The 25,144-nt window shown below is 52.6% G+C and overlaps 1 protein-coding gene and 1 long non-coding RNA gene across 2 annotated transcripts; one reads left to right on the top strand and one right to left on the bottom strand.

Moving 5' to 3' along the window:
• The first annotated feature begins 1,645 nt into the window (after positions 1–1,645).
• Positions 1,646–20,693, top strand: LOC142464881 (somatomedin-B and thrombospondin type-1 domain-containing protein-like). The gene is made up of 6 exons (XM_075568515.1): positions 1,646–1,797; positions 2,702–2,979; positions 16,103–16,285; positions 16,370–16,460; positions 18,381–18,539; positions 19,195–20,693. The coding sequence occupies exons 2-6, from the start codon at positions 2,751–2,753 to the stop codon at positions 19,298–19,300; spliced, it is 768 nt and encodes a 255-aa protein (XP_075424630.1). The 5' UTR covers positions 1,646–1,797; positions 2,702–2,750; the 3' UTR covers positions 19,301–20,693.
• On the bottom strand, positions 9,615–12,924 carry LOC142464880 (uncharacterized). Its single transcript, XR_012787748.1, has 3 exons — positions 12,761–12,924; positions 12,558–12,621; positions 9,615–12,273 (listed from the first exon to the last, which is right to left on the bottom strand). It is a non-coding gene; the product is annotated as an uncharacterized LOC142464880 (long non-coding RNA).
• Positions 20,694–25,144: the final 4,451 nt, after the last annotated feature.

Raw genomic sequence — 25,144 nt, 5'->3', positions numbered from 1 at the left:
ATCTGTGTGGGGCTCAGTGCTGCAGTGGGAGGACGAGCTGTTTGATGGCACAGGGTTGAGGAGGGCTCCTGGCTTCTCATTGCGGTGTAGCAGTAAGACTGTGGGTGAATGTTGTATAGGTGAGCACAGTATTTTGTGCTCTCTTCTGTACAGTAGAGGGACATGGCCCAGCCCAGCATGCATCTCTCACTATCCCCCTCTCTTTATCGCTCACTACCCTCACTATCCCCTCTCTCTCACTATCCCCTCTCTCTCTCTCTCTCACTATCCCCCTCTCTTTATCGCTCACTACCCTCCCCTCTTTCTCACTATCCTCTCTCTCTCTCTATCCCCTCTCACTATCCCCCCCATCTCTCTCTCTCTCTCTCACTATCCCCCCCCCCATCTCTCTCTCTCTCTCTCTCTCTCTCTCTCTCTCTCACTATCCTCCTCTCTTTATCGCTCACTACCTTCCCCTCTTTCTCACTATCCCCTCTCTCTCTCACTATCCCCCTCTCTTTATCTCTCACTATCCCCCCTCTCTCTCTCACTATCCCCCTCTCTCTCACTATCCCCCCCCCTCTCTCTCTCTCTCTCTCTCTCTCTCTCTCACACACACTATCCCCCTCTCTTTATCTCTCACTATCCCCCCTCTCTTTATCTCTCACTATCCCCCCTCTCTTTATCTCTCACTATCCCCCTCTCTCTCACACTATCCCCCTCTCTCTCTCACTATCCCCCCTCTCTCTCTCACTATCCCCCTCTCTTTATCTCTCACTATCCCCCCTATCTCTCACTATCACCCCTCTCTCTCTCACTATCTCCCTCTCTTTATCTCTCACTATCCCCTCTCTCTCACTATCCCCCCTCTCTCACTATCCCCCTGTCTCTCTCACTATCTCCCTCTCTTTATCTCTCACTATCCCTTTCTCTCTCTCACTACCCCCCCTCTCTCTCTCACTATCCCCTTCTCTCTCTCACTATCCCCCTCCCTCTGTCACTATCCCCTCTCACTATCCCCCTCTCACTATCCCCCCCCTCTCTCTCACTATCACCCCTAACTCTCACTATCCCCCCTATCTCTCACTATCCGCCCTATCTCTCACTATCCACCCTCTCTCTCACTATCCACCCTCTCTCTCACTATCCACCCTCTCTCTCTCTCACTATCCCCCTCTCTCTCTCACTATCCCCCTATCTCTCATTATCCCCCCTCTCTCTCTCACTATCCCCCCTCTCTCTCTCACTATCCCCCCTCTCTCTCTCTCACTATCCCCCCTGTCTCTCTCTCTCACTATCCCCCTCTTTATCTCCCCTCTATTTCCCACTATCCCCCTCTCTCTCTCTCCCACTATCCCCCCTCTCTCTCTCACTATCCCCCCTCTCCATCCCTCCCTATCTCTATCACTATCCCCCCTCTCTCTCACTATGCCCCCTCTCTCACTATCCCCCTCTCTATCTCCCACTCTCCCCCCTCTCTCTCACTATCCCCCCTCTCTCTCTATCCCTCCCTATCTCTATCACTATCCCCCTTCTCTCCCTATCCCTCCCTCCATCCCCATCCCTCCCTCTATCCCCATCCCTCTCTCCCTCTCTCTCCTGATGTGACTTTCAGACCCGTGGGAGTCACTGGGTTGGGACCCAAGTTTCTCCCTTCTCCTGGCATCCAATCAGAGAGCTGGGATGAGGTTAGAGGGGGTGTATGAACCGTCCCCTGGACTATATACCCCCACCCCCTCCCTGACCCTACAGAGAAGCAGTTTGGATATTACCTGACAGCAGCTGTGCAGAGGGGCCGTCAGCCGGTCCTGTGTGCGGGTACAGCCTGACCCTATACACCCTATACAATCAGTCGTGGTATACCTCCCGACCTTATACACACTGCTCTATACCTCACAACCCTATACACTTTGTCTTATACCTCCTGTTCCTATACACCCTTTTATACCTCCTGTCCTTATACACCCTTTTATATCATCTGTCCCTATACACCCTCTTATACCTCCTGTCCTTATACAACCTTTTATATAATATCATCTGTCCCTATACACCCTTATACCTCCTGTCCCTATACACCCTCTTATACCTCCTGTCCTTATACAACCTTTTATATCATCTGTCCCTTTACACCCTTATACCTCCTGTCCTTATACACCCTCTTATACCTCCTGTCCCTATACACCCTCTTATACCTCCTGTCCTTATACACCCTTATACCTCCTGTCCCTATACACCCTCTTATACCTCCTGTCCTTATACAACCTTTTTTATCATCTGTCCCTTTACACCCTTATATCTCCTGTCTCTATACACCCTTACACCTCCTGTTCTTATACACACTCGTATACCTCCTGTACCTATACATCCTTATACCCCCTGTCCCTATAGACCCTCTTATACCTCCTGTCCTTATACACACATCTCCTGACAATGTACATTCGTGACCGTTCACACTCCGCTCTATACCCCCTGACCTTATAGAATCCTAAACATCTTGACCCTATACCTTCTGCTCTATAACTCCTGACCCTGTGGTATACACACTATATGCCCTGTACACTACACTCTGCTCTGTCTTCCTACCCATATCCGATATAGGATCACCTGCTGTACAGTATACCCCACACACAGCCTGTATATTCTCTCTGTGCCCATATGCAATATTCTCTTCCATATGAACTTCAGCTCATGCACCACCTGGACTCTCTTCTGTACCCTATAGGATCGGCTGCTCATCCCATATATCCCCTATAGACCCCTGACACCCCGGGATGCTGCCCCGTGGCTCCGGGCTGTGGCTGCTCCTCTGCTGGGTGTGGGTGCTGCAGGTTCCGGGGGGTCGGTCGGTCTGTGCCAGGCGGGGACCCCCCCGGTGCTGCCCGGGCAGGAACAACGTGTGCACCGGTCTGAGCCCAACCGGGACCATGTGCTACTGCGATACCTACTGTTACCGGAGCGCGGACTGCTGCGAGGACCACCAGGAGCAGTGCGGGGGGAGCGGTGAGTACCGGGAGCAGTGCCGGGGGAGCGGTGAGTACCGGGGGCAGTGCGGGTGCGGGGGGAGCGGTGAGTACCGGGGAGCAGTGCGGGGGGAGCGGTGAGTACCGGGGAGCAGTGTGGGGGGAGCGGTGAGTACCGGGGGCAGTGCGGGGGGAGCGGTGAGTACCGGGGGCAGTGCGGGGGGAGCGGTGAGTACCGGGGGCAGTGCGGGTGCGGGGGGAGCGGTGAGTACCGGGGAGCAGTGCGGGGGCGCGGTGAGTACCGGGGGCAGTGCGGGGGGAGCGGTGAGTACCGGGGGCAGTGCGGGGAGAGCGGTGAGTACCGGGGGCAGTGCGGGGGGCGCGGTGAGTACCGGGGGCAGTGCGGGGGGAGCGGTGAGTACCGGGGGCAGTGCGGGGGGAGCGGTGAGTACCGGGGAGCAGTGCGGGGGGAGCGGTGAGTACCGGGGGCAGTGCGGGTGCGGGGGGAGCGGTGAGTACCGGGGGCAGTGCGGGGGGAGCGGTGAGTACCGGGGGCAGTGCGGGGGGAGCGGTGAGTACCGGGGGGCAGTGCGGGGGGAGCGGTGAGTACCGGGGGGCAGTGCGGGGGGAGCGGTGAGTACCGGGGGGCAGTGCGGGGGGAGCGGTGAGTACCGGGGAGCAGTGCGGGGGGAGCGGTGAGTACCGGGGAGCAGTGCGGGGGGAGCGGTGAGTACCGGGGGCAGTGCGGGGGGAGCGGTGAGTACCGGGGGCAGTGCGGGGGGAGCGGTGAGTACCGGGAGCAGTGCGGGGGGAGCGGTGAGTACCGGGGGCAGTGCGGGGGGAGCGGTGAGTACCGGGGGCAGTGCGGGGGGAGCGGTGAGTACCGGGAGCAGTGCGGGGGGAGCGGTGAGTACCGGGGGGCAGTGCGGGGGGAGCGGTGAGTACCGGGGGGCAGTGCGGGGGGAGCGGTGAGTACCGGGGGGCAGTGCGGGGGGAGCGGTGAGTACCGGGGGCAGTGCGGGGGGAGCGGTGAGTACCGGGGGCAGTGCGGGGAGAGCGGTGAGTACCGGGAGCAGTGCGGGGGGAGCGGTGAGTACCGGGGGCAGTGCGGGGGGAGCGGTGAGTACCGGGGCAGTGCGGGGGGAGCGGTGAGTACCGGGGGGGAGTGCAGGGAGCGGTGAGTACCGGGGGCAGTGCGGGGGGAGCGGTGAGTACCGGGGGGCAGTGCAGGGGAGCGGTGAGTACCGGGGGCAGTGCGGGGGAGCGGTGAGTACCGGGGGCAGTGCGGGGGGAGCGGTGAGTACCAGGGTCAGTGCGGGGGGAGCGGTGAGTACCGGGGGGAGCGGTGAGTAACGGGGGCAGTGCGGGGGGAGCGGTGAGTAGGGGGGCAGTGCGGGGGGAGCGGTGAGTAGGGGGGGGAGAGAATATCACTTGGGAGCACATTCACATGTCTTAGACAGGTCTGCACCATGCCTTTCACCTAGCATACAGTGCTCTCACTGCAGCAAGGGATTCTGGGAAATGACATGCAAATGAGCACACAATGTGTCACCTTTTGCCTGGAATATCCATTCACATGGAGCCCATTTAAGTTGATACATCGCCGTTCACACAGCTTTTAAGCACACACTGATGATACCCATCAAGGCTGAAACATGTCTGTGAGAGGTTTGAATTGCTTTGCTAGTCCCATGCTGTGTTTAAAAGCTGTGTGACCGGCGATGTGTCATCTTAAATGGGCTCCATGTGAATATATATATTGCTCTGCATGGTATACATCGCTCTGCGTGTTATAGATGTATATCGCTCTGCGTGTTATAGATGTATATCGCTCTGCGTGTTATAGATGTATTTCGCTCTGCGTGTTATAGATGTATATCGCTCTGCGTGTTATAGATGTATATCGCTCTGCGTGTTATAGATGTATATCGCTCTGCGTGTTATAGATGTATTTCGCTCTGCGTGTTATAGATGTATATCGCTCTGCGTGTTATAGATGTATATCGCTCTGCGTGTTATAGATGTATTTCGCTCTGCGTATTATAGATGTATTTCGCTCTGCGTGTTATAGATGTATTTCGCTCTGCGTGTTATAGATGTATATCGCTCTGCGTATTATAAATATATATTGCTCTGCATGGTATACATCGCTCTGCGTGTTATAGATGTATATCGCTCTGCGTGTTATAGATGTATTTTGCTCTGCGTGTTATAGATGTATATCGCTCTGCGTGTTATAGATATACATGGCTCTGCGTGTTATAGATATACATGGCTCAGCATGGTATATATCACTTCCTGTGTTATAGATGTATATCGCTCTGCGTGTTAGAATGTGTGTGAATGGAAGATATGGGGAGTGTGTGTGGATCCCGTGTGAGTGGATCCCGTGTGAGAGCTGCGCTGTATGTCCCAGGAGAACGGGCAGATTAGGATCCTGTGTGAGAGTGGATCCCGTGTGAGAGCTGCGCTGTATGTCCCAGGAGTAAGGGCAGATTAGGATCACGTGGAGGTCACTGTATTACACCTGAGTCTGACCTCCTCACTGACTGACGCATGGCGGGGGCGGACATGGGATCAGATGTCAGTGGATTAGAAGCAAAAGGTGACACACTGCTCATTCGCATGTCATTACCCCCACCACACACACCACCCTGCCCCCCACGCACTCCCCACCCTCCCACCCCACGCACTCCCCACCCTCCCACCCCACACTCCCCACCCTCCCACCCCACGCACCCCCCACCCTCCCACCCCACGCACTCCCCACCCTCCCACCCCACGCACTCCCCACCCTCCCACCCCACGCACTCCCCACCCTCCCACCCCACGCACTCCCCACCCTCCCACCCCACGCACTCCCCACCCTCCCACCCCACGCACCACACACACTCCCCACCCTCCCACCCTCCCACCCCACACTCACCACCCTCCCACCCCACACTCTCACCCCACGCACTCCCCACCCTCCCACCCCACGCACTCCCCACCCTCCCACCCCACGCACTCAACGCACCACACACACTCCCCACCCTCCCACCCCACGCACCACACACACTCCCCACCCTCCCACCCCACGCACCACACACACTCCCCACCCTCCTACCCCACGCACTCCCCACCCTCCCACCCCACGCACCACACACACTCCCCACCCTCCCACCCCACGCACCACACACACTCCCCACCCTCCCACCCCACGCACCACACACACTCCCCACCCTCCCACCCCACGCACCACACACACTCCCCACCCTCCCACCCCACGCACCACACACACTCCCCACCCTCCCACCCTACGCACCTCACACACTCCCCACCCTCCCACCCCACGCACCACACACACTCCACCCACCCTCCCACCCCACGCACCACACACACTCCACCCACCCTCCCAACCCACGCACCACACACACTCCCCCCACCCTCCCACCCCACACACCACACACTCCCCCCACCCTCCCACCCCACGCACCACACACTCCCCCCACCCTCCCACCCCACGCACCACACACTCCCCCCACCCTACGCACCACACACTCCCCTCACCCTCCCACCCCACGCACCACACACTCCCCTCACCCTCCCACCCCTCGCACCACACACTCCCCACCCTCCCACCCCACGCACCACACACACTCCCCACCCTCCCACCCCACGCACCACACACACTCCCCACCCTCCCACCCCACGCACCACACACACTCCCCCCACCCTCCCACCCCACGCACCACACACTCCCCCCACCCTACGCACCACAAACTCCCCTCACCCTCCCACCCCACACACCACACACTCCCCTCACCCTCCCACCCCACGCACCACACACTCCCCTCACCCTCCCACCCCTCGCACCACACACTCCCCACCCTCCCACCCCACGCACCACACACTCCCCACCCTCCCACCCCACGCACCACACACACTCCCCACCCTCCCACCCCACGCACCACACACACTCCCCACCCTCCCACCCCACGCACCACACACACTCCCCACCCTCCCACCCCACGCACCACACACACTCCCCACCCTCCCACCCCACACTCCCCACCCTCCCACCCCACGCACCACACACACTCCCCACCCTCCCACCCCACGCACCACACACACTCCCCACCCTCCCACCCCACGCACCCCCCACCCTCCCACCCCACGCACCCCCCACCCTCCCACCCCACACACTCCCCACCCTCCCACCCCACGCACCACACACTCCCCACCCTCTCACCCCACACACACTCCCCCCCCTCCCACCCCACGCACCACACACTCCCCCCACCCTCCCACCCCACGCACCACACACTCCCCCCACCCTCCCACCCCACGCACCACACACTCCCCCCACCCTCCCACCCCACGCACCACACACTCCCCCCACCTCCCACACCACCCTCCCACCCCACGCACCACACACACTCCCCACCCTCCCACCCCACGCACCACACACACTCCCCACCCTCCCACCCCACGCACCACACACACTCCCCACCCTCCCACCCCACGCACCACACACACTCCCCACCCTCCCACCCCACGCACCACACACACTCCCCACCCTCCCACCCCACGCACCACACACACTCCCCACCCTCCCACCCCACGCACCACACACACTCCCCACCCTCCCACCCCACGCACCACACACACTCCCCACCCTCCCCCCCACGAACCACACACCACACCCTCCCCCCCACGCACCACACACACCCCACCCTCCCCCACTCGCACCACACACCCCACCACCTCCCTCACACGCACCACACCCTCCCCCCCACCCACCACACACAAACGTACCACACACACCCCACCCTCCCCCCCACGCACCACACATCCCACCCTCCCCTCACGCACCACACACACCCCACCCTCCCCCCCACGCACCACACACCCCACCCTCCCCCCCACGCACCACACACCCCACACACACCCCCACCCTCCCCCCACACGCACCACACCCCCACCCTCCCCCCCCGCACCACACACCCCACCCTTCCTCCCCACGCACCCCACCCTCCGCCCCCCACACCCCACCCTTCCCCCCCACGCACCACACACCCCCTACCCTCCCCCACACACTACACCCTCCCCCCCACGCACCACACCCTCCCCCCCACCCACAACACACAAACGCACCACACACACCCCACCCTAACCCCCACGCACCACACCCCACCCTCCCCCCCACGCACCACACCACCCCACACACACCCCCACCCTCCCCCCACACGCACCACACCCCCCACCACGCACACCCCACCCTCCCCCCCGCACCACACCCCCCCCACCCCCGCACCACACCCCCCCCACACCACACCCCCCCCACCCTCCCCCCGCACCACCCCCCCACCCCACGCACCACACACCCCACCCTTCCCCCCCGCACCACACACCCCCCACCCTCCCCCCCCCGCACCCCCCACCCTCCCTCCCCGCACCACACCCCCCCACCCTTCCCCCCCCACACACCCCACCCTTCCCCCCCACCCCACACACACACCCCCACCCCACGCACCACACACACTCCACCCCCCCACGCACCACACACCACCCTCTGCCCCCACACCCCCAACCACGCACCACACACACCCACCCTGCCCCCCCACGCAACCCACACACCCACCCAGCCCCCCCACACACCCCACCCTGCCCCCCACGCACCACGCTGCCCCGCCACGTACCACACACCCCACCCTGCCCCCTATGAACCACACACACCCCACCCTGCCCCCTATGAACCACACACACCACCTTGCTCCTCCACCGCACCACACACACACCACCCTCCATGACAGAGAGGGGGAGTTGGGGGGGTTTATAAGCAGATATAGAGTCACTGGCTGTTTTGCGCACACACTGCCAGACCCCTTTAAGGACCCTTAATCCCGAGCTTCATGCTCAACCCACAGGAATGCTTTCCTGGCTCAGGATACTTTGAAATATGGAGGAATGAGCAGGTCCAAGGCCTCACCTCCCAGGTCAGAGACCAGCACAGCCTGGACCCTGGTAACAAGGAGCAGTGAGAGGGTTAATCTGGGGCAGGCAGCAGGGGGGTGAGTGGGGGGGGAGGCGTGTGAACTGCTGTAGGGAGATCAGGGGGTGTTAGGGACAAGCATAGGGGTCTCTGGGGGCCTCCTATGCTTTGGGTAATGCACAAAAGGGGGATTAGTCTGTGTGCTCCCAGCACTGGGGTCAGGCCAGGCGGGGGCCCCGCTCACTCTCACAGCCACCCGCCTGACTGTGGGAAAATGAAACATGGCGTAAATGACGTCTACCCGCTGAGAGCAGGTAGTGTGTTCTGCTTTCACGCTGCAGCGGTTCCAATGATGCAGCCATCTTTACGGGGACCAGCATCACATCCTCCCCGGGGTGATTTCACAGTGAAATGATCGAGAGGAGAGCGAGAGATGACAATGTCAGGCGATTTACACACGGCTGGGACTTTCCCAGGTCCCGTCACTCACATTCTCAACTATTGGGGCGAGGGAAGACGCTTCCAGCCGCCGGGGTGAGTCTCACTCACACTGAGTGCAGCAGGTGTGCGGGCGGGTAAAGGGGGGATCCTAGCTCCCTAGGAAGGGGGACGATGGCCCGTGAAAGGTCAAAGGGTAAAGTGAGGCGTGTGTGATCCACCTGAAATTCCTTTATTTTTATTTCACAAAGTCAGGGGGGGGGGGGGCTTCCTGTCAGGGGGGGCCGGCTGGGTAATGCTCTGCCGAGCTGAGGGTCTTTCATCTGATGCAGAAAGGATAAAGTATATAACGCAGGATATTATCTATCTAATTACAGAGATCCTAATTAGTATTCCAGTGACATTAGGGCTCTGGAGTGGGTGGGTTTGTGGGGGAAGCTTATAGGAGACCATGTTAAATCGTCTTGAAGCAAAAGTTGGCACTGTGTGCTCATTTGCATGTCATTTCCCAGAATCCCTTGCTGCAGTGGAAGTGCTGGGTGATGATGGGGAAAGGCGGGGTGGCAGACCTGTCTAAGACATGCAGATGAGCATACAGTAATATTTCCATCTGGGTATGTGGCTGAGGAAGGGTGTTTGGAGAAAGTGCTGCTGGCTCTGTAGGGTTTTTTCTTGCCTTATATGGCAGGACACAGACAGGACACCAAAGTGTGTGTGTGTGTGTGTGTGTGTGTGTGTGTGTGTGTGTGTGTGTGTGTGTGTGTGTGTGTGTGTGTGTGGTCACTGCCTCCTGAATTATGTCAGGTCTTTAACAACTCCTGGGGTTGGAAATAAATAGAAATGATAATGGGTCTATTCGAAGTGCTGACAGTGCGCCGACATGCTGACCCCAAGTGCTTACACTCACTTTTGTGGTGCAGGGGGAATCAACTGACATGCCCAATGCCACATGAAATGACCCCTGGTCTCCCACTTCAGAGGTCAGTATCTCAACCACAAAACAGCATGGCCAAATAGTCCAAAACGCACGGGGGGGGGGGGGGGGACTGGACAGCTGCCGTTATTCCCACACCCAGGAATTGGCGCGTCCCCTCCGGTCTGGTATAAGCTCTGAGCTTTGTCTGAAGTCTCCAGCCCCGCCCCCAGCGCCAGGCCACGCCGCCTGCGTCCTGACTGGGGCCCACCACTATTATCACACATGGCTACCCACATTGACAGGCGGGGTCAGAGGTCTCCACTGAGTATACACAGGCGCTGCTGGGAAGCCCCAGACCCCCCCTCTCCCTGTGCCCCCCCCTGGAATCAGGATGTGGCACAGACGGTCTGTGTAACCCATTCCCTGCCAGAAGGGCCCATGTATTGTAGCACTACAACCACCTTTTAATGGGACACTGCATAGAGTGACACAGGACTGATAACACTGTCTATTGTGTGTGTCACCTTGCTTAGACTGTATACAGGGGTCAGTGCGACGCCCGACCTCGGGGGTGAAACGTCACCTACTTTTCTACTCGCCGAGTTACAATTCTAAATGACGTGTAGGGGAGAGACCCTCGTATGCAGCAAGCTTAAGCTTATAGGGGACCATGTTAAATGGTCTTGAAGCAAAAGGTGGCACTGTGTGCTCATTTGCATGTCATTTCCCAGAATCCCTTGCTGCAGTGGAAGAGCTGTGTGCTGGGTGATAATGGTGAAAGGCGGGGTGGCAGACCTGGGGGTGTAGGAAGTGTCTCCCGTCCGGTCAGCGCCGGGGAAATGGCGCGGCGATTCTCCGAACATACACTGCAGAGCCACACATCTAAAAAGTGATGGGGGGGGGTCAAACAAAAGTGACAACCATCCACTGTCCAACAAATACAAATCCCACGCGTGGCACATTCACGTCTCAGGGCTGCGGCCCTGCCCTTCCCCATTATCTCTTAGCAAACAGCGCTTCCACTGCAGGCAGGGATTCTGGGTAATGACATGCAAATGAGCACAGTGTCACTCTTTCTTCTTATCTGTTCTAACAGGGACCCCTATAAACTTGTGCCTGCCGTGTTAGGCGGCGTCCATAGTGCAGGAGACGGCGCGCGGCGTCGCGTGCGCCGAAAACAAACACTAGGACGCCAATGTGCATGTGTATTGTGTGTGTGTGTGTGCACTGCTTGGGCGACCGGTGCTTCGCGCTGCAACCTTTCTTGAATTTGCCACGCGCCGGACGGGCCACGTGAGCTGTTCACCCATTGAGGGGGAACCAGCTCCGTGACATCACGGCTGCGCTCCCCCCCCCTCCCCCTGCAGGGCAGAAATCTCTCCCGCTGCAGGTGAGCGTGACGCTGCGCGAACGGTCGCACGCGCATTCACTATGTACGTGGCCTTACACAGCTGAACAGACTCTGTGCCACCGTTCCCTTTTGGATGTGTCACGGTGTCACCTGGCAGTGCGAGGCTCCGTCTCCCAGCTGCTAAACTGCGGCAAAGAAACAGCACCAGCATTATTAAGGAAACACCTTCCCATGAAAACCTTCTTGGCTAAATCCGGCACAATGTTTGGCCCGGGTTATTCCGCAGGGAGACTTTGATAAGCGGCTGTCCGTGTATCATTGTCTCCACCTGTCTGTATTATCATGTCACCATAGTGTCAATAGAGACAGACTCTGTCACTGGTCCTGTACATAACATTGTGTGTTTCTGTGGCATCGAGTACAGTCTCTGTCACAGGTCCCATGCGTGACGCTGTCACTGGATGTGTCACTCTGGTACTGTTTGTGTCTGTCTCCAATTGGGTAATTGGGCGAGAATGGGTTTGCCCAAACGTTCTCGGGTCCTGGCATCGGTGTCACCTCGTGGCAAGGGACACTGTGTCCTCACGTACAGTATCTGAGACCGTCACCGTTACTATCCTTGTGCCAGCCCTGCCGTGTGAGGGACCCTGCATTCCTGTGAAATCAAATAGACTAGTGTCAACTCTTATTGTATAGCGCGGGGGGCGGGGCTCAACGCCAGCCCTTACGACTCCCCCCAACAGGTCAGGTTAAGGATAAAAGAATAAAGGTATTGGCACTCAGCGTGAGTAGAAAATAAATGACAAATGTAAATAAGAGTCCTGAAGTCAGGAACCCTCGTGCACAACGTGATAGCGACAAAACAGCGCAAAAGAATTAAACGTGATAGAAACATGGAATCTGAGTGATAAGTGACAAATAACACAATACTGTACTTACTCCTCCATGCTGACCCTGAACACAGGTATGTCTCACGATATCCACAACGACTCCTTACACAAAACTGAAAACAAGCGCACCGAGAAACGGCAAACTCAGATGTCTGGCAATTATTGTTTCATTGTTAACACGGACAGACATTTTATAATAAAATCACCAGAAACCGTAAATATAACACAGTAACCTGTCCCGTTGATACTCACCGGAACCCAAGCACATGGCAGCAGAATAGGCCAAAGAGGTGATACATCGGTGCTGAGAGGCGCGGGAGGATGAGGCGCGGGAGGATGAGGCGCGCGGGAGGATGAGGCGCGCGGGAGGATGGGGCGCGGGAGGATGGGGCGCGCGGGAGGATGAGGCGCGGGAGGATGGGGCGCGCGGGAGGATGGGGCGCGCGGGAGGATGAGGCGCGCGGGAGGATGGGGCGCGCGGGAGGATGGGGCGCGAGGGAGGATGATGCGCGGGAGGATGGGGCGCGCGGGAGGATGATGCTTCCCTGCTGAACTTTTATGGCTAAATGGCTATTTTTTTTTCCTTCATAGAACCTTTTTTGTGTATTTACTTATAGAGAGACAGACAGAGAGACTGACAGAGAGACTGACAGAGAGACTGATAGAGAGACAGACAGAGAGACTGACAGACAGAGAGACTGACAGACAGAGAGACTGACAGACAGAGAGACTGACAGAGAGACTGATAGAGAGAGAGACTGACAGACAGAGAGACTGACAGACAGAGAGACTGACAGAGAGACTGATAGAGAGACAGACAGAGAGACTGACAGAGAGACTGACAGACAGAGAGACTGACAGAGAGACTGATAGAGAGACAGACAGAGAGACTGACAGAGAGACTGACAGAGAGACTGATAGAGAGACAGACAGAGAGACTGACAGACAGAGAGACTGACAGACAGAGAGACTGACAGACAGAGAGACTGACAGAGAGACTGATAGAGAGACAGACAGAGAGACTGACAGACAGAGAGACTGACAGACAGAGAGACTGACAGACAGAGAGACTGACAGAGAGACTGATAGAGAGAGAGACTGACAGACAGAGAGACTGACAGAGAGACTGATAGAGAGAGAGACTGACAGACAGAGAGACTGACAGACAGAGAGACTGACAGACAGAGAGACTGACAGACAGAGAGACTGACAGACAGAGAGACTGATAGAGAGAGAGACTGACAGACAGAGAGACTGACAGACAGAGAGACTGACAGAGAGACTGATAGAGAGAGAGACTGACAGACAGAGAGACTGACAGACAGAGAGACTGACAGACAGAGAGACTGACAGACAGAGAGACTGACAGAGAGACTGATAGAGAGAGAGACTGACAGACAGAGAGACTGACAGACAGAGAGACTGACAGACAGAGAGACTGACAGACAGAGAGACTGACAGAGAGACTGATAGAGAGAGAGACTGACAGACAGAGAGACTGACAGACAGAGAGACTGACAGAGAGACTGATAGAGAGACAGACAGAGAGACTGACAGAGAGACTGACAGACAGAGAGACTGACAGAGAGACTGATAGAGAGACAGACAGAGAGACTGACAGAGAGACTGACAGAGAGACTGATAGAGAGACAGACAGAGAGACTGACAGACAGAGAGACTGACAGACAGAGAGACTGACAGACAGAGAGACTGACAGAGAGACTGATAGAGAGACAGACAGAGAGACTGACAGACAGAGAGACTGACAGACAGAGAGACTGACAGACAGAGAGACTGACAGAGAGACTGATAGAGAGAGAGACTGACAGACAGAGAGACTGACAGAGAGACTGATAGAGAGAGAGACTGACAGACAGAGAGACTGACAGACAGAGAGACTGACAGACAGAGAGACTGACAGACAGAGAGACTGACAGACAGAGAGACTGACAGAGAGACTGATAGAGAGAGAGACTGACAGACAGAGAGACTGACAGACAGAGAGACTGACAGACAGAGAGACTGACAGAGAGACTGATAGAGAGAGAGACTGACAGACAGAGAGACTGACAGACAGAGAGACTGACAGACAGAGAGACTGACAGACAGAGAGACTGACAGAGAGACTGATAGAGAGAGAGACTGACAGACAGAGAGACTGACAGACAGAGAGACTGACAGACAGAGAGACTGACAGACAGAGAGACTGACAGACAGAGAGACTGACAGACAGAGAGACTGACAGACAGAGAGACTGACAGACAGAGAGACTGACAGACAGAGAGACTGACAGACAGAGAGACACGCATGCTGCTGACATCCGGCCAAAGTACACAGCTGAGCCGTGCACTGGAGCGTGTTCAAATAGTCAGACAGGGACCCGTGTGAGAAACAGTGTCCAGCCAGATCGGACACAGAAACACGGACAGCAAACATAACATCCTGCCCATTCTGCGCTGTCACTGCGTGTTACACGGACAGGGACCCGCATGTGCCAGCGTCATGGTGCCTGCGCTATGCGTGTGACACTGTGTCTGTGTGTCGCATAGACTGGGATGCATGTGTATGTGTGATGTCTGCGTGTCACATGGACAGGGATGCACATGTATGTGTGATGTCTGCGTGTCACATGGACTGGGATGTACCTGTATGTGTGATGTCTGTGTGTCACATGGACAGGGATGCACATACGCACATGTATGTGTGATGTCTGCGTGTCACATGGACTGGGATGCACATGTATGTGTGATGTCTGCGTGTCACATGGACAGGGATGCACATGTAGTATGTGTGATGTCTGCGTGTCACATGGACAGGGATGCACATGTATGTGTGATGTCTGCATGTCACATGGACTGGGATGCACATGTATGTGTGATGTCTGCGTATCACATGGACGGGATGCACATGTATGTGTGATGTCTGCGTGTCACATGGACAGGGATGCACATGTATGTGTGATGTCTGCGTGTCACATGGACGGGATGCACATGTATTTGTGATGTCTGCGTGTCACATGGACAGGGATGCACATGTATGTGTGATGTCTGCGTGTCACATAGACAGATATGCACATGTATGTGTGATTTCATGCATGTTCCCTGGATAGTGCAGTATGAGCAGAGTGTAGTTCTGTCTCTGATATAGAGCAGTGATTTTCACCTCATCCATAATTGGGAATAACGGGGCAGTCACCAAACATATCACGTATGTTATCTGTGAGCGAGATTTCCCCCCCCCCCCCCAGGAGAGCATTAAAAAAACCTAGGAGCGCTGGGATCCCCCCCAGGAGAGCTCTGAGATCTGCAGCTGCAGAGAGTTTTCACTTCCAGTCTCAGCTGCAAAAAGAAATTGCACAATTGTCAAAAATATCTCTCTCTCTCTCTCTCTCCCCCTCTCCCCCTCTCCCCCTCTCCCCGTCTCCCCGTCTCCCCGTCTCCCCGTCTCCCCGTCTCACCCTCTCCTGTCTCACCCTCTCCTGTCTCACCCTCTCCTGTCCCTCTCTTGTCCCCCTCTCCTGTGCCCCTCCTATCCCCCCTCTCTCCTGTCCCCCCCCCTCTCCTGTAGTGATCACACCCCTTCTCTCCCCTGCAGTCTCGCACTGTGAGGTGGGCCCCTGGGGAGCGTGGAGTGAGTGCAGCTCACGCTGCGGACTCGGGAGCAGGGAGCGGGCGCGGCAGGTGGCGGTACCCCCACGGAGCGGGGGCAGCCCCTGCCCAGACCTCAGGCAGCGGCGCGGCTGTTTTGGGGAGGACCCTACTTGTCATACAGCGAAAGGTGACGCACCGTTTCTGCACTTCCTCTGACCTCTTCTGACCTTGCGGGGTCATACTCACTCACCTTGGATTATCTCTCTGACAGAGGTGGCTAAGATTTTACCAGACTCCTTCAAAAGGGACTTCAGGGACCCATGGAGGAGACCCCACACAGTGCCACGGGAGAGGACACCAAGGTATGGAAGACACGTTTCTGTCCCCCCCCCTAGCCCCCACCCCCAATATGGAGTAATAATCACACCGTTAATGACTTAATGACATTCAGTGTCAGACCCTCATTAAAAGTGTCACATCTCATATATATATATGTATGTGTGTGTATATATATATGTATATGTATATGTATGTATGTGTGTATATATATATATATATATATATATTTATATGTATATGTATGTGTGTGTGTATATATATATGTATATGTATATGTATGTATGTGTGTATATATATATATATATTTATATGTATATGTATGTGTGTGTATATATGTATATGTATGTATGTGTGTATATATATATATATTTATATGTATATGTATGTGTGTGTATATATGTATATGTAGAGTTATCTGTACCGTGTTAGCCGAGCTTAATAATCAAAAATGAATAGACGATACCGTTCTGTTATTTTACACCTCAAGTCTTAAATCGCATCTACACACGGGGGAGGGATAAGCACAGATAACATTCCTATATGCACTGTTTTTAAGTAAACCCCTTGCCTGCTTTATTCATTGTAACATCGCCGGAAGCATAGATCAGTGTATCTCGAAAGCTCGCACACATAAAAGCATTTTGTTAGCCACAGAACGGTATCGTCTATTCATTTTTGATTATTAAAGCTCGGCTAACACGGTACCGATATATATATATATATATATATATATATATATATATATATATATATATATATAATTATATAATTATATATATATATATATATGTAACGGGAATAGCCGTGTTAGTCCAGTTGCGAATAAATGAGTTCTTCAGTATTAGGTGATACCTTTTTTTATTTGGACTAAGAATTTATGTCATAGGACAAGCTTTCGAGAGTTTTCCTCTCTTCCTCACTTGTGTTTGTCCCCGGACACACATACAGGCTGCGGTCCCTCCGCACACACACAGGCTGCGGTCTCTCTGGATACACACAGGCTGCAGTCTCTCCGGACACACACACAGGCTGCAGTCTCTCTGGATACACACACAGGCTGCAGTCTCTCCGGACACACACACAGGCTGCAGTCTCTCTGGATACACTCTGCCCTCTCTCTGTGCCAGGCAATGAGCTCACAGCGGGGGCGCGTTGTTCTGTTTCTGGACGGTTTTATTTCCAGCTGATCCAGTTCTTGATGATTATCTGTGCTTCCCACGCAGAGAGCGGAACGCGTTCCATGCTGTGCTGCCAATATCACACACTGCGCTCCCCAGAGAGCAGAACGCGTTCCACGCTGTGCTGCCAAAATTACACACTGCGCTCCCCAGAGAGCGGAACGCGTTCCACGCTGTGCTGCCAAAATCACACACTGCGTTCCCCAGAGAGTGGAACGCGTTCCACGCTGTGCTGCCAATATCACACACTGCGCTCCCCAGAGAGCGGAACGCGTTCCACGCTGTGCTGCCAATATCACACACTGCGCTCCCCAGAGAGCGGAACGCGTTCCACGCTGTGCTGCCAATATCACACACTGCGCTCCCCAGCAGAGAGCTCCGCAGGGGAACATGTGCCAAGGGAAACGGCTCCCCCTACACACACCTGCAAATGCACAAGCTGCACTATATAATGATGCTGAGTAACTATACACTTCAAGTCCACTGATCATGAACATACTGCACTGTATAATGATGCTGAGCATCTCTATATACTTCCAATCCCGACAATGAACACGCATTGTGTAACTATTGTGTTGTCAATGTTAAACGTATACACGTATGTATATTTATCTACCCACAATGTGTTTGATACATAGACAATTTGTGTCAATTTGGATTTTTTAAAGTTTACCCCCCTCCTCCCAGGGATCCCACTCTCTTCCCCCCTCTTGCTCTCTCTCACCCCCTCTTGCTCTCTCTCACCCCCCTTGTTGCAATCCCCAGTTACTGCGTCTATTTTCGGCTGAAACACGTGGGCCCTGCCTGCCTCGTGCATGCGTGGAGCAGACAACTGGTGCGGGAGCGGCTCGTGTGTGCAGAGTGCCAGGCGGAGGCGGCAGGCCGCAGAGGACGATGCCAGGGGGATGGACTGGCAGAGGCCAGGTATGAGGTGGCACCGTGGGGGGCGGAGGCTGCATTACAGACATGGAATATCTTTTGGATATTTCCTTCTCTCTTAGTCCCTCCATGGCAGCACTTTTTTTGCAAAGGGTTGCACACGGAACCTTGCAGAGCGTTGCACACGGAACCTTGCAGAGCGTTGCACACGGAACCTTGCAGAGCGTTGCACATGGAACCTTGCAGAGCGTTGCGCACGGAACCTTGCAGAGCGTTGCGCACGGAACCTTGCAGAGCATTGCGCACGGAACCTTGCAGAGCATTGCACATTGAACCTTGCAGAGCGTTGCGCACGGAACCTTGCAGAGCGTTGCGCACGGAACCTTGCAGAGCGTTGCGCACGGAACCTTGCAGAGCGTTGCACACGGAACCTTGCAGTGTTGCACACGGAACTGTACAGAGTGTTGCGCACGGAACTGTACAGAGCGAGCGTTACATGGAACAGTTGAGTTACATGGAACCGTGCAGAGCATTACACAGAACCTTGCAGAGCATTGCACAGAAACCCTTACACATGGAACCGTGCAGAGCGTTGCACAGAAACCCTAACACATGGAACCTTGCAGAGCATTGCACTGCAGACCCCTTCTGTTATAGAGATGCAGCTGGACGATGCTTTGCTTGCTCTTTTGCCTTGCAGGACATTCTGGGCTGCCACCTCTCTCCCCGGGTGCCAGGGGTCCTGGGTCCAGGAGGACCTGAGGGAGGACTGCACGTGCCAGCCGCTCTCCTTCCTCTTTGTGTGATGGGTGCTGCCAGGGCATCGGCTCTCAACGACGCAATGAGATTACCCTCCGGCCTGAGACCCTCTCCGCCTCACCCGGGCACGCTGGCACCGGCAGCCACAGCTGTGCCCAGCAAAGCACAACGACAGACTGCTTACCTCTCAGATACCTACCTCTAAAAGTGCCCCCCGGCCTCAGGGGCACCTCTCCCTCCCCCCCCCTTCTTTTTATGTTGTGTAATCATGCGTGCACGGTGATGTCACTGCTGCCAGTGATGTCACAGGGATCTGTGCCTGAGATGGTTGGCGGACTCATCCTTGAAAGGAAGTGATGTCATAATATTATGTTATGTGCTGCAGACCCAGTGAGCATGTATTCAAAATCGTGCGATTGAAACCCCTTCAGAGGAAGTCGGGGCGGCAGACAGACGGGATCTGCTCTGCGTATAGTACTTAGGGACATATCTACTAAGCCTGGGGCGGCCAACTCCAGCAGGAAAGGTTTTTTTTTTTTTTCAATGTTTTTATTAGGCATTTTTAGAGAATACAACATTTCTGACATATTTTGTAGCCTAATATTTTCCAAAACATATTTTTTTAAAGGGGGGAAAGAAAGGCAACCTAAGTTGTCCATGAAAAAAGGGAGGGGGCCAGGTTTTAAGGATATCCCTGCTTCAGCACAGGTGGTTCAGTCGATGACCGAGCTACTTACTGAGCCACCTGTGCTGAAGCAGGGATATCCCTAATACCTGGGCTGTTGGTGGCCCTTGAGAGCTGGTGTTGGCCGCCCCTATAGTAAGCAATGCTAAGCTCAGGCACCTTGCGGCCCATTGAGTGAAAAGCTGTCTTATGACTTAGCACCCCTTAGTAAATTTGTCCCTTAACGTTGTGCAGTGTGCAACACGCTCCTCTCGTCCCTAATCTGCGCTGTATATCCCCCCCCCCCCCATAATTAGCAGGGAAAAGCTGATTTAGCAAAGTTTGTACTTTCTGCAGCATGCTGTATTATCTCTGTATATTTATATACACGAGGTGAGTGTAACTCCACACACACAAATACTCACCTCTTTATATCGCCACTGAATGTGTGTTTGTGCTGTCACAGATGGGAAAGATTACTGACCCGTATCTGGCAATCCGAAACGTTCAAACAGTGTTTTTTTTGTTTGTTTTTTAACCTGTTGACCCGATATAGGGTGCGTAACTAACGGGAAACTATTTTGGGAACAAACTGGTGCTCATTTAAAAAAATCCTGAACAAAACATACAGACTCAGTCTGGCTTTGTGCAAAACCGACGAGACCTCAACAGTCTCCTTCTCCCCAACCGCCACGCACAGGCCTCCAACATCGACAGAAGAACCCAACACCCGCTTCAATACACCCCACACCGGCTGCTCGCAGAGTCATTTTGAATAGCCACACAGGGGGGTGGGGGAGGGGGGGGGGGAGAAACAGGTACAGAATTTGAAGAGACTTTTGATGCGTTTTAAAAAGTACAGTGAGACAGGGTGTGATAGTTACATAGTTCCATACAGGGTTACATAGTTACAGATGAGGTTGAAAAAAGACACACGTCCATCAAGTTCAACCTATGCTAAATTTAGACATCAGATACTTTATCCTATATCCGTTCTTACAGTATATTGATCCAGAGGAAGCAAACAACAAACCCCAGTGTCATATCTTCCAAAGATATCTCATAAGGGGAAAAATAAATTCCTGACTCCAAGAATTGGCAATCAGATTAATCCCTGGATCAACATCCTTCCCATGTATACTTATTTGGTATATCCCTGTATACCTGTCCTTTCTAAAAAGATGGCCAACCTTTTTTTGAACAAATCTATTGTATCTGCCATCACAGTCTCCATGGGTAATGAATCCCACATTGTAACTGCCCTTACTGTAATGAACCCTTTCCTTTGTTGCTGGGGAAATCTCCTTTCCTCCAACCTTAAGGGACGGCCCAGAGTCCTTAGTACTGCCCGTGGGATGAATAGTTCTTTTGAAAGCTTCTTGTATTTTCCCCAAATATATTTGTATATAGTTATCATATCCCCTCTTAGACGCCTCTTTTCTAATGTAAATAAATCTAATTTAGCTAGCCTCTCCTCGTCAGATTATCCACCCCTTTTATTAATTTGGTGGCTCTACTCTGCACTCTCTCTAGTTCCGTAATGTCTTTTCTAAGGAATGGTGCCCAAAATTGTATTCCATATTCAAGTTGTGGTTTTACTAATGCTTTGTAAAGGGGCATAATTATGTTTACATCCATTTCATCCATTGCCGTTTAATGGAAGATAAGATCTTATTTGCAGTTACAGCTACTGCCTGACTTTGGGCACTATTGCTAAGCCTGCTGTCTACAAGCACTCCTAAATCCTTCTCCATCAAGGACTCACAGACAGACAGACACACACCTGATTGATACATATATATATATACACATAGTGTATATATATATATATATATATATATATATATATACTATCATATCTCTGATACATATAGACAAAGATACACCAAGATACATAGGTAAGAATAAAGATGAGGTGTATATATATAGATATGAAAGAGAATAGATAGAATTAAGCTATACAATGCTAGGGAAACAAGTTAATATATAGATGTGTCACGTGTGTGTATAGGTTAGTAGAGAAAGATTTAGGGAGAGAGGGACAGGGTATAAAATAAACATTTAAAGTCCATTCAGATGTGGGGAACATGTGGCTCACAGAGCAGGTTGGTTGGCTGTGTTGAATCTGGCAGTCGGGGAGATGGGCGAGTTCAATCGCAGTCAGGGAAGAATTGGGCACCTCTAAAGTACAAAGGGCACAAGCCCGTCAGGCCACGGGTCTACCACGATCTTCACAATCAGAACTTTAATGGACAGCACAGCAGAGACAGGAGAAGCCTCCCGCTGCGTGGCCTCGCCGTGTAACCCCCAACGCGCTTCCAACCGCATCTCATCCATCCCGGTCAATAAACAGCATGGCTGGACCACAGGCACGCACGCACGCACGCACGCACGGACACACACACACACACACAGGTAAGAGGAGCTGCAGCAAACTCACATTGAAGTCAGTGCAGGCTACACACCTGCTATAACCAACGCATTGCCGGCCATAGCACTGGTCAGAGAGAAGACCATTCATCCTCAGATGGACAGCGGGACGCGAGATACATTTGGAAACGGCTAGATATTATAGAGCTCGTTGGTCCTTTCCTCTACAATTGAATTACTAATTCTATTTAAGTTATTTCAGGGGAGAGGAGAGGTTCTGGGTGAAGTCCCAGTGTTATAAAATGATATTGGTTTTGTTTATAAACCAGGTGCGTATTTATTTCTCTGCCTCCGGGAACCCGACATCTGACCTTCCTCTCCCTCTCCTTCTGCTCCTCCTCTCCGCCCGACTAAAGACGTGTGCCCGTGTGCTTAAAGTGACACGAACTCCTTCACTTGCACAGATCTAACAGTGCTACTGCGACCAGCTATTACAGCAAACCTCTATGCAGACACAAGGGTGATAGATAACACCCACCCTACGCGTTTCGTAGAACGTATTCTACTTCCTCAGGGGCTACTAACATGATGCCTATGGCCACTAATAAATACACTTACCAATTAAAAATTAATTAGTAATTAGTGATATGCACTCATTATAAGGCCATGTACATCTACTTGTCACTAACAAACTGCATGAAACAAACAATACATAACCCAACAATACTAAAATTATACAAACAATACAACCTATAAGAATGTAAATAAATGGCATAAAGGATATTCAAGCACCAACAGCTGTTACCATTATTATATTAACCCTCCATTCCAAGATCCTGTAGTAAGTAAATAATAAATTCAGACTTACATGGAATGAATTAATTAATTTTATAAACCTTGGCAATCACATTGGATCTAAACCCTGTGCTACGCACACCGTACTTGCATGTTGTACATTTTACACAAGGTTTAAAACCTTTTGTGGCATGGGTGTCCTTCCCTTTTCTATCTCCATTACCGAGGGGGCAGCTTGGGGCCAATTTGTTCTTAAAATTGTTAGCCTTTTTAAAGATAATAGAGGGTCGTGGTGTCAAAATCTGCGATAGTGTTGCATCTTGTAGTAGTATTGGCCAGTGTTTGGAAAAAATATTCCTAATCTTTGGGGCCATAGCATTATACTGGGTGACAAAGGAGACCTTATTGCGAGTTACTTGCTTATCCCCTTTCACTCTATATTCCAAAAGTTTGTTTCTATCCATTGCATGTACCTGAGGTCAAAGCCCCTTCTAGTTCGTCTACCGGATAATTACGTTCAATAAATTTATTTTTAAGTTCGTCCGCCCGTTTGGAAAAAGACTCCAAACTGGAGCAATTTCGCCTCAGGCGGACGAACTGACCCTTTGGAATGTTACGGATCCATTGTGGGTTGTGATGACTATCCGCCAATAAATAATTATTGGCCTGTACAGGCTTAAAAAATGTCTGTGTCTGGATCTGACCATCAACTGTGCTTATATTTAAGTCCAAAAAATTAATTTCTTTAGTGTCAAAATGGCACGTAAATCTCAAATTTTTGTTATTACTGTTGAGATATAATATAAATGTGTCCAGTGACTCCAAACTCCCATCCCATATAAAGATGATATCATCAATGTAGCGCCGCCAGAGCACAAGATTTGCACCAAGTGGGCAGTTGTTCCAAATAGCCTCCTCCCACTGGCCCATAAAATTAATTCATTCCATGTAAGTCTGAATTTATTATTTACTTAATAGCAATCGGATAACTCCCTGGATCAACATCCTTCCCATGTTTACTTATTTGGTATATCCCTGTACACCTTTCCTTTCCAAAAAGAGGTCCAACCTTTTTTTTTTAACAAATCTAAAATTTTATAAAATTAATTCATTCCATGTAAGTCTGAATTTATTATTTACTTACTTCAGTGTCCGTGTGGCCTACAATATGTAGATCGCACGGGTCGAACCTTCCAGAGACGAATTTACGAACACGTCTACAATATTCATAATGGTTTGACCACACACAGAGTATCACATCACTTTTCGATACACCATGATAAGAATCCTGAAGGCTTGATATGTCAACCTATTGAGTTATGCACACCGAATTGGAGAGGTGGCGATAAAGTTAAACATATCAATAGACGGGAGGCCTTTTGGACATATGAACTAAAAACCCTTTCTCCAAATGGGCTTAATATTGATTTTGAATTGGGGTCTTTTTTTTAGTTAATTAAGGTAATACAAAGTGAATATTGGAGGATCAGCGTATTTTTTGCTAATAGAATGGAATAATACTAATTTAAGGTGTAGGACAAGCACTATATCTCCAAGGTGTTATTAAACGTTTGGTTAATTTTTACATGGTCTGGCTAGGCTAATCCAAGTCCATATAGGATCTTGGAATGGAGGGTTAATATAATAATGGTAACAGCTGTTGGTGCTTGAATATCCTTTATGCCATTTATTTACATTCTTATAGGTTGTATTGTTTGTATAATTTTAGTATTGTTGGGTTATGTATTGTTTGTTTCATGCAGTTTGTTAGTGACAAGTAGATGTACATGGCCTTATAATGAGTGCATATCTCTAATTACTAATTAATTGGTAAGTGTATTTATTAGTAGCCATAGGCATCATGTTAGTAGCCCCTGAGGAAGTAGAATACATTCTACGAAACGCGTAGGGTGGGTGTTATCTATCACCCTTGTGTCTGCATAGAGGTTTGCTGTAATAGCTGGTCGCAGTAGCACTGTTAGATCCGTGCAAGTGAAGGAGTTCGTGTCACTTTAAGCACACGGGCACACGTCTTTAGTCGGGCGGAGAGGGGGAGCAGAAG

Source organism: Ascaphus truei, chromosome 13 (assembly GCF_040206685.1).
Source record: "Ascaphus truei isolate aAscTru1 chromosome 13, aAscTru1.hap1, whole genome shotgun sequence".
NCBI lineage: Eukaryota > Metazoa > Chordata > Amphibia > Anura > Ascaphidae > Ascaphus > Ascaphus truei.
The sequence above is the reverse complement of the archived record's forward strand: the minus strand, read 5'-3'. Positions and strand labels throughout refer to the sequence as shown.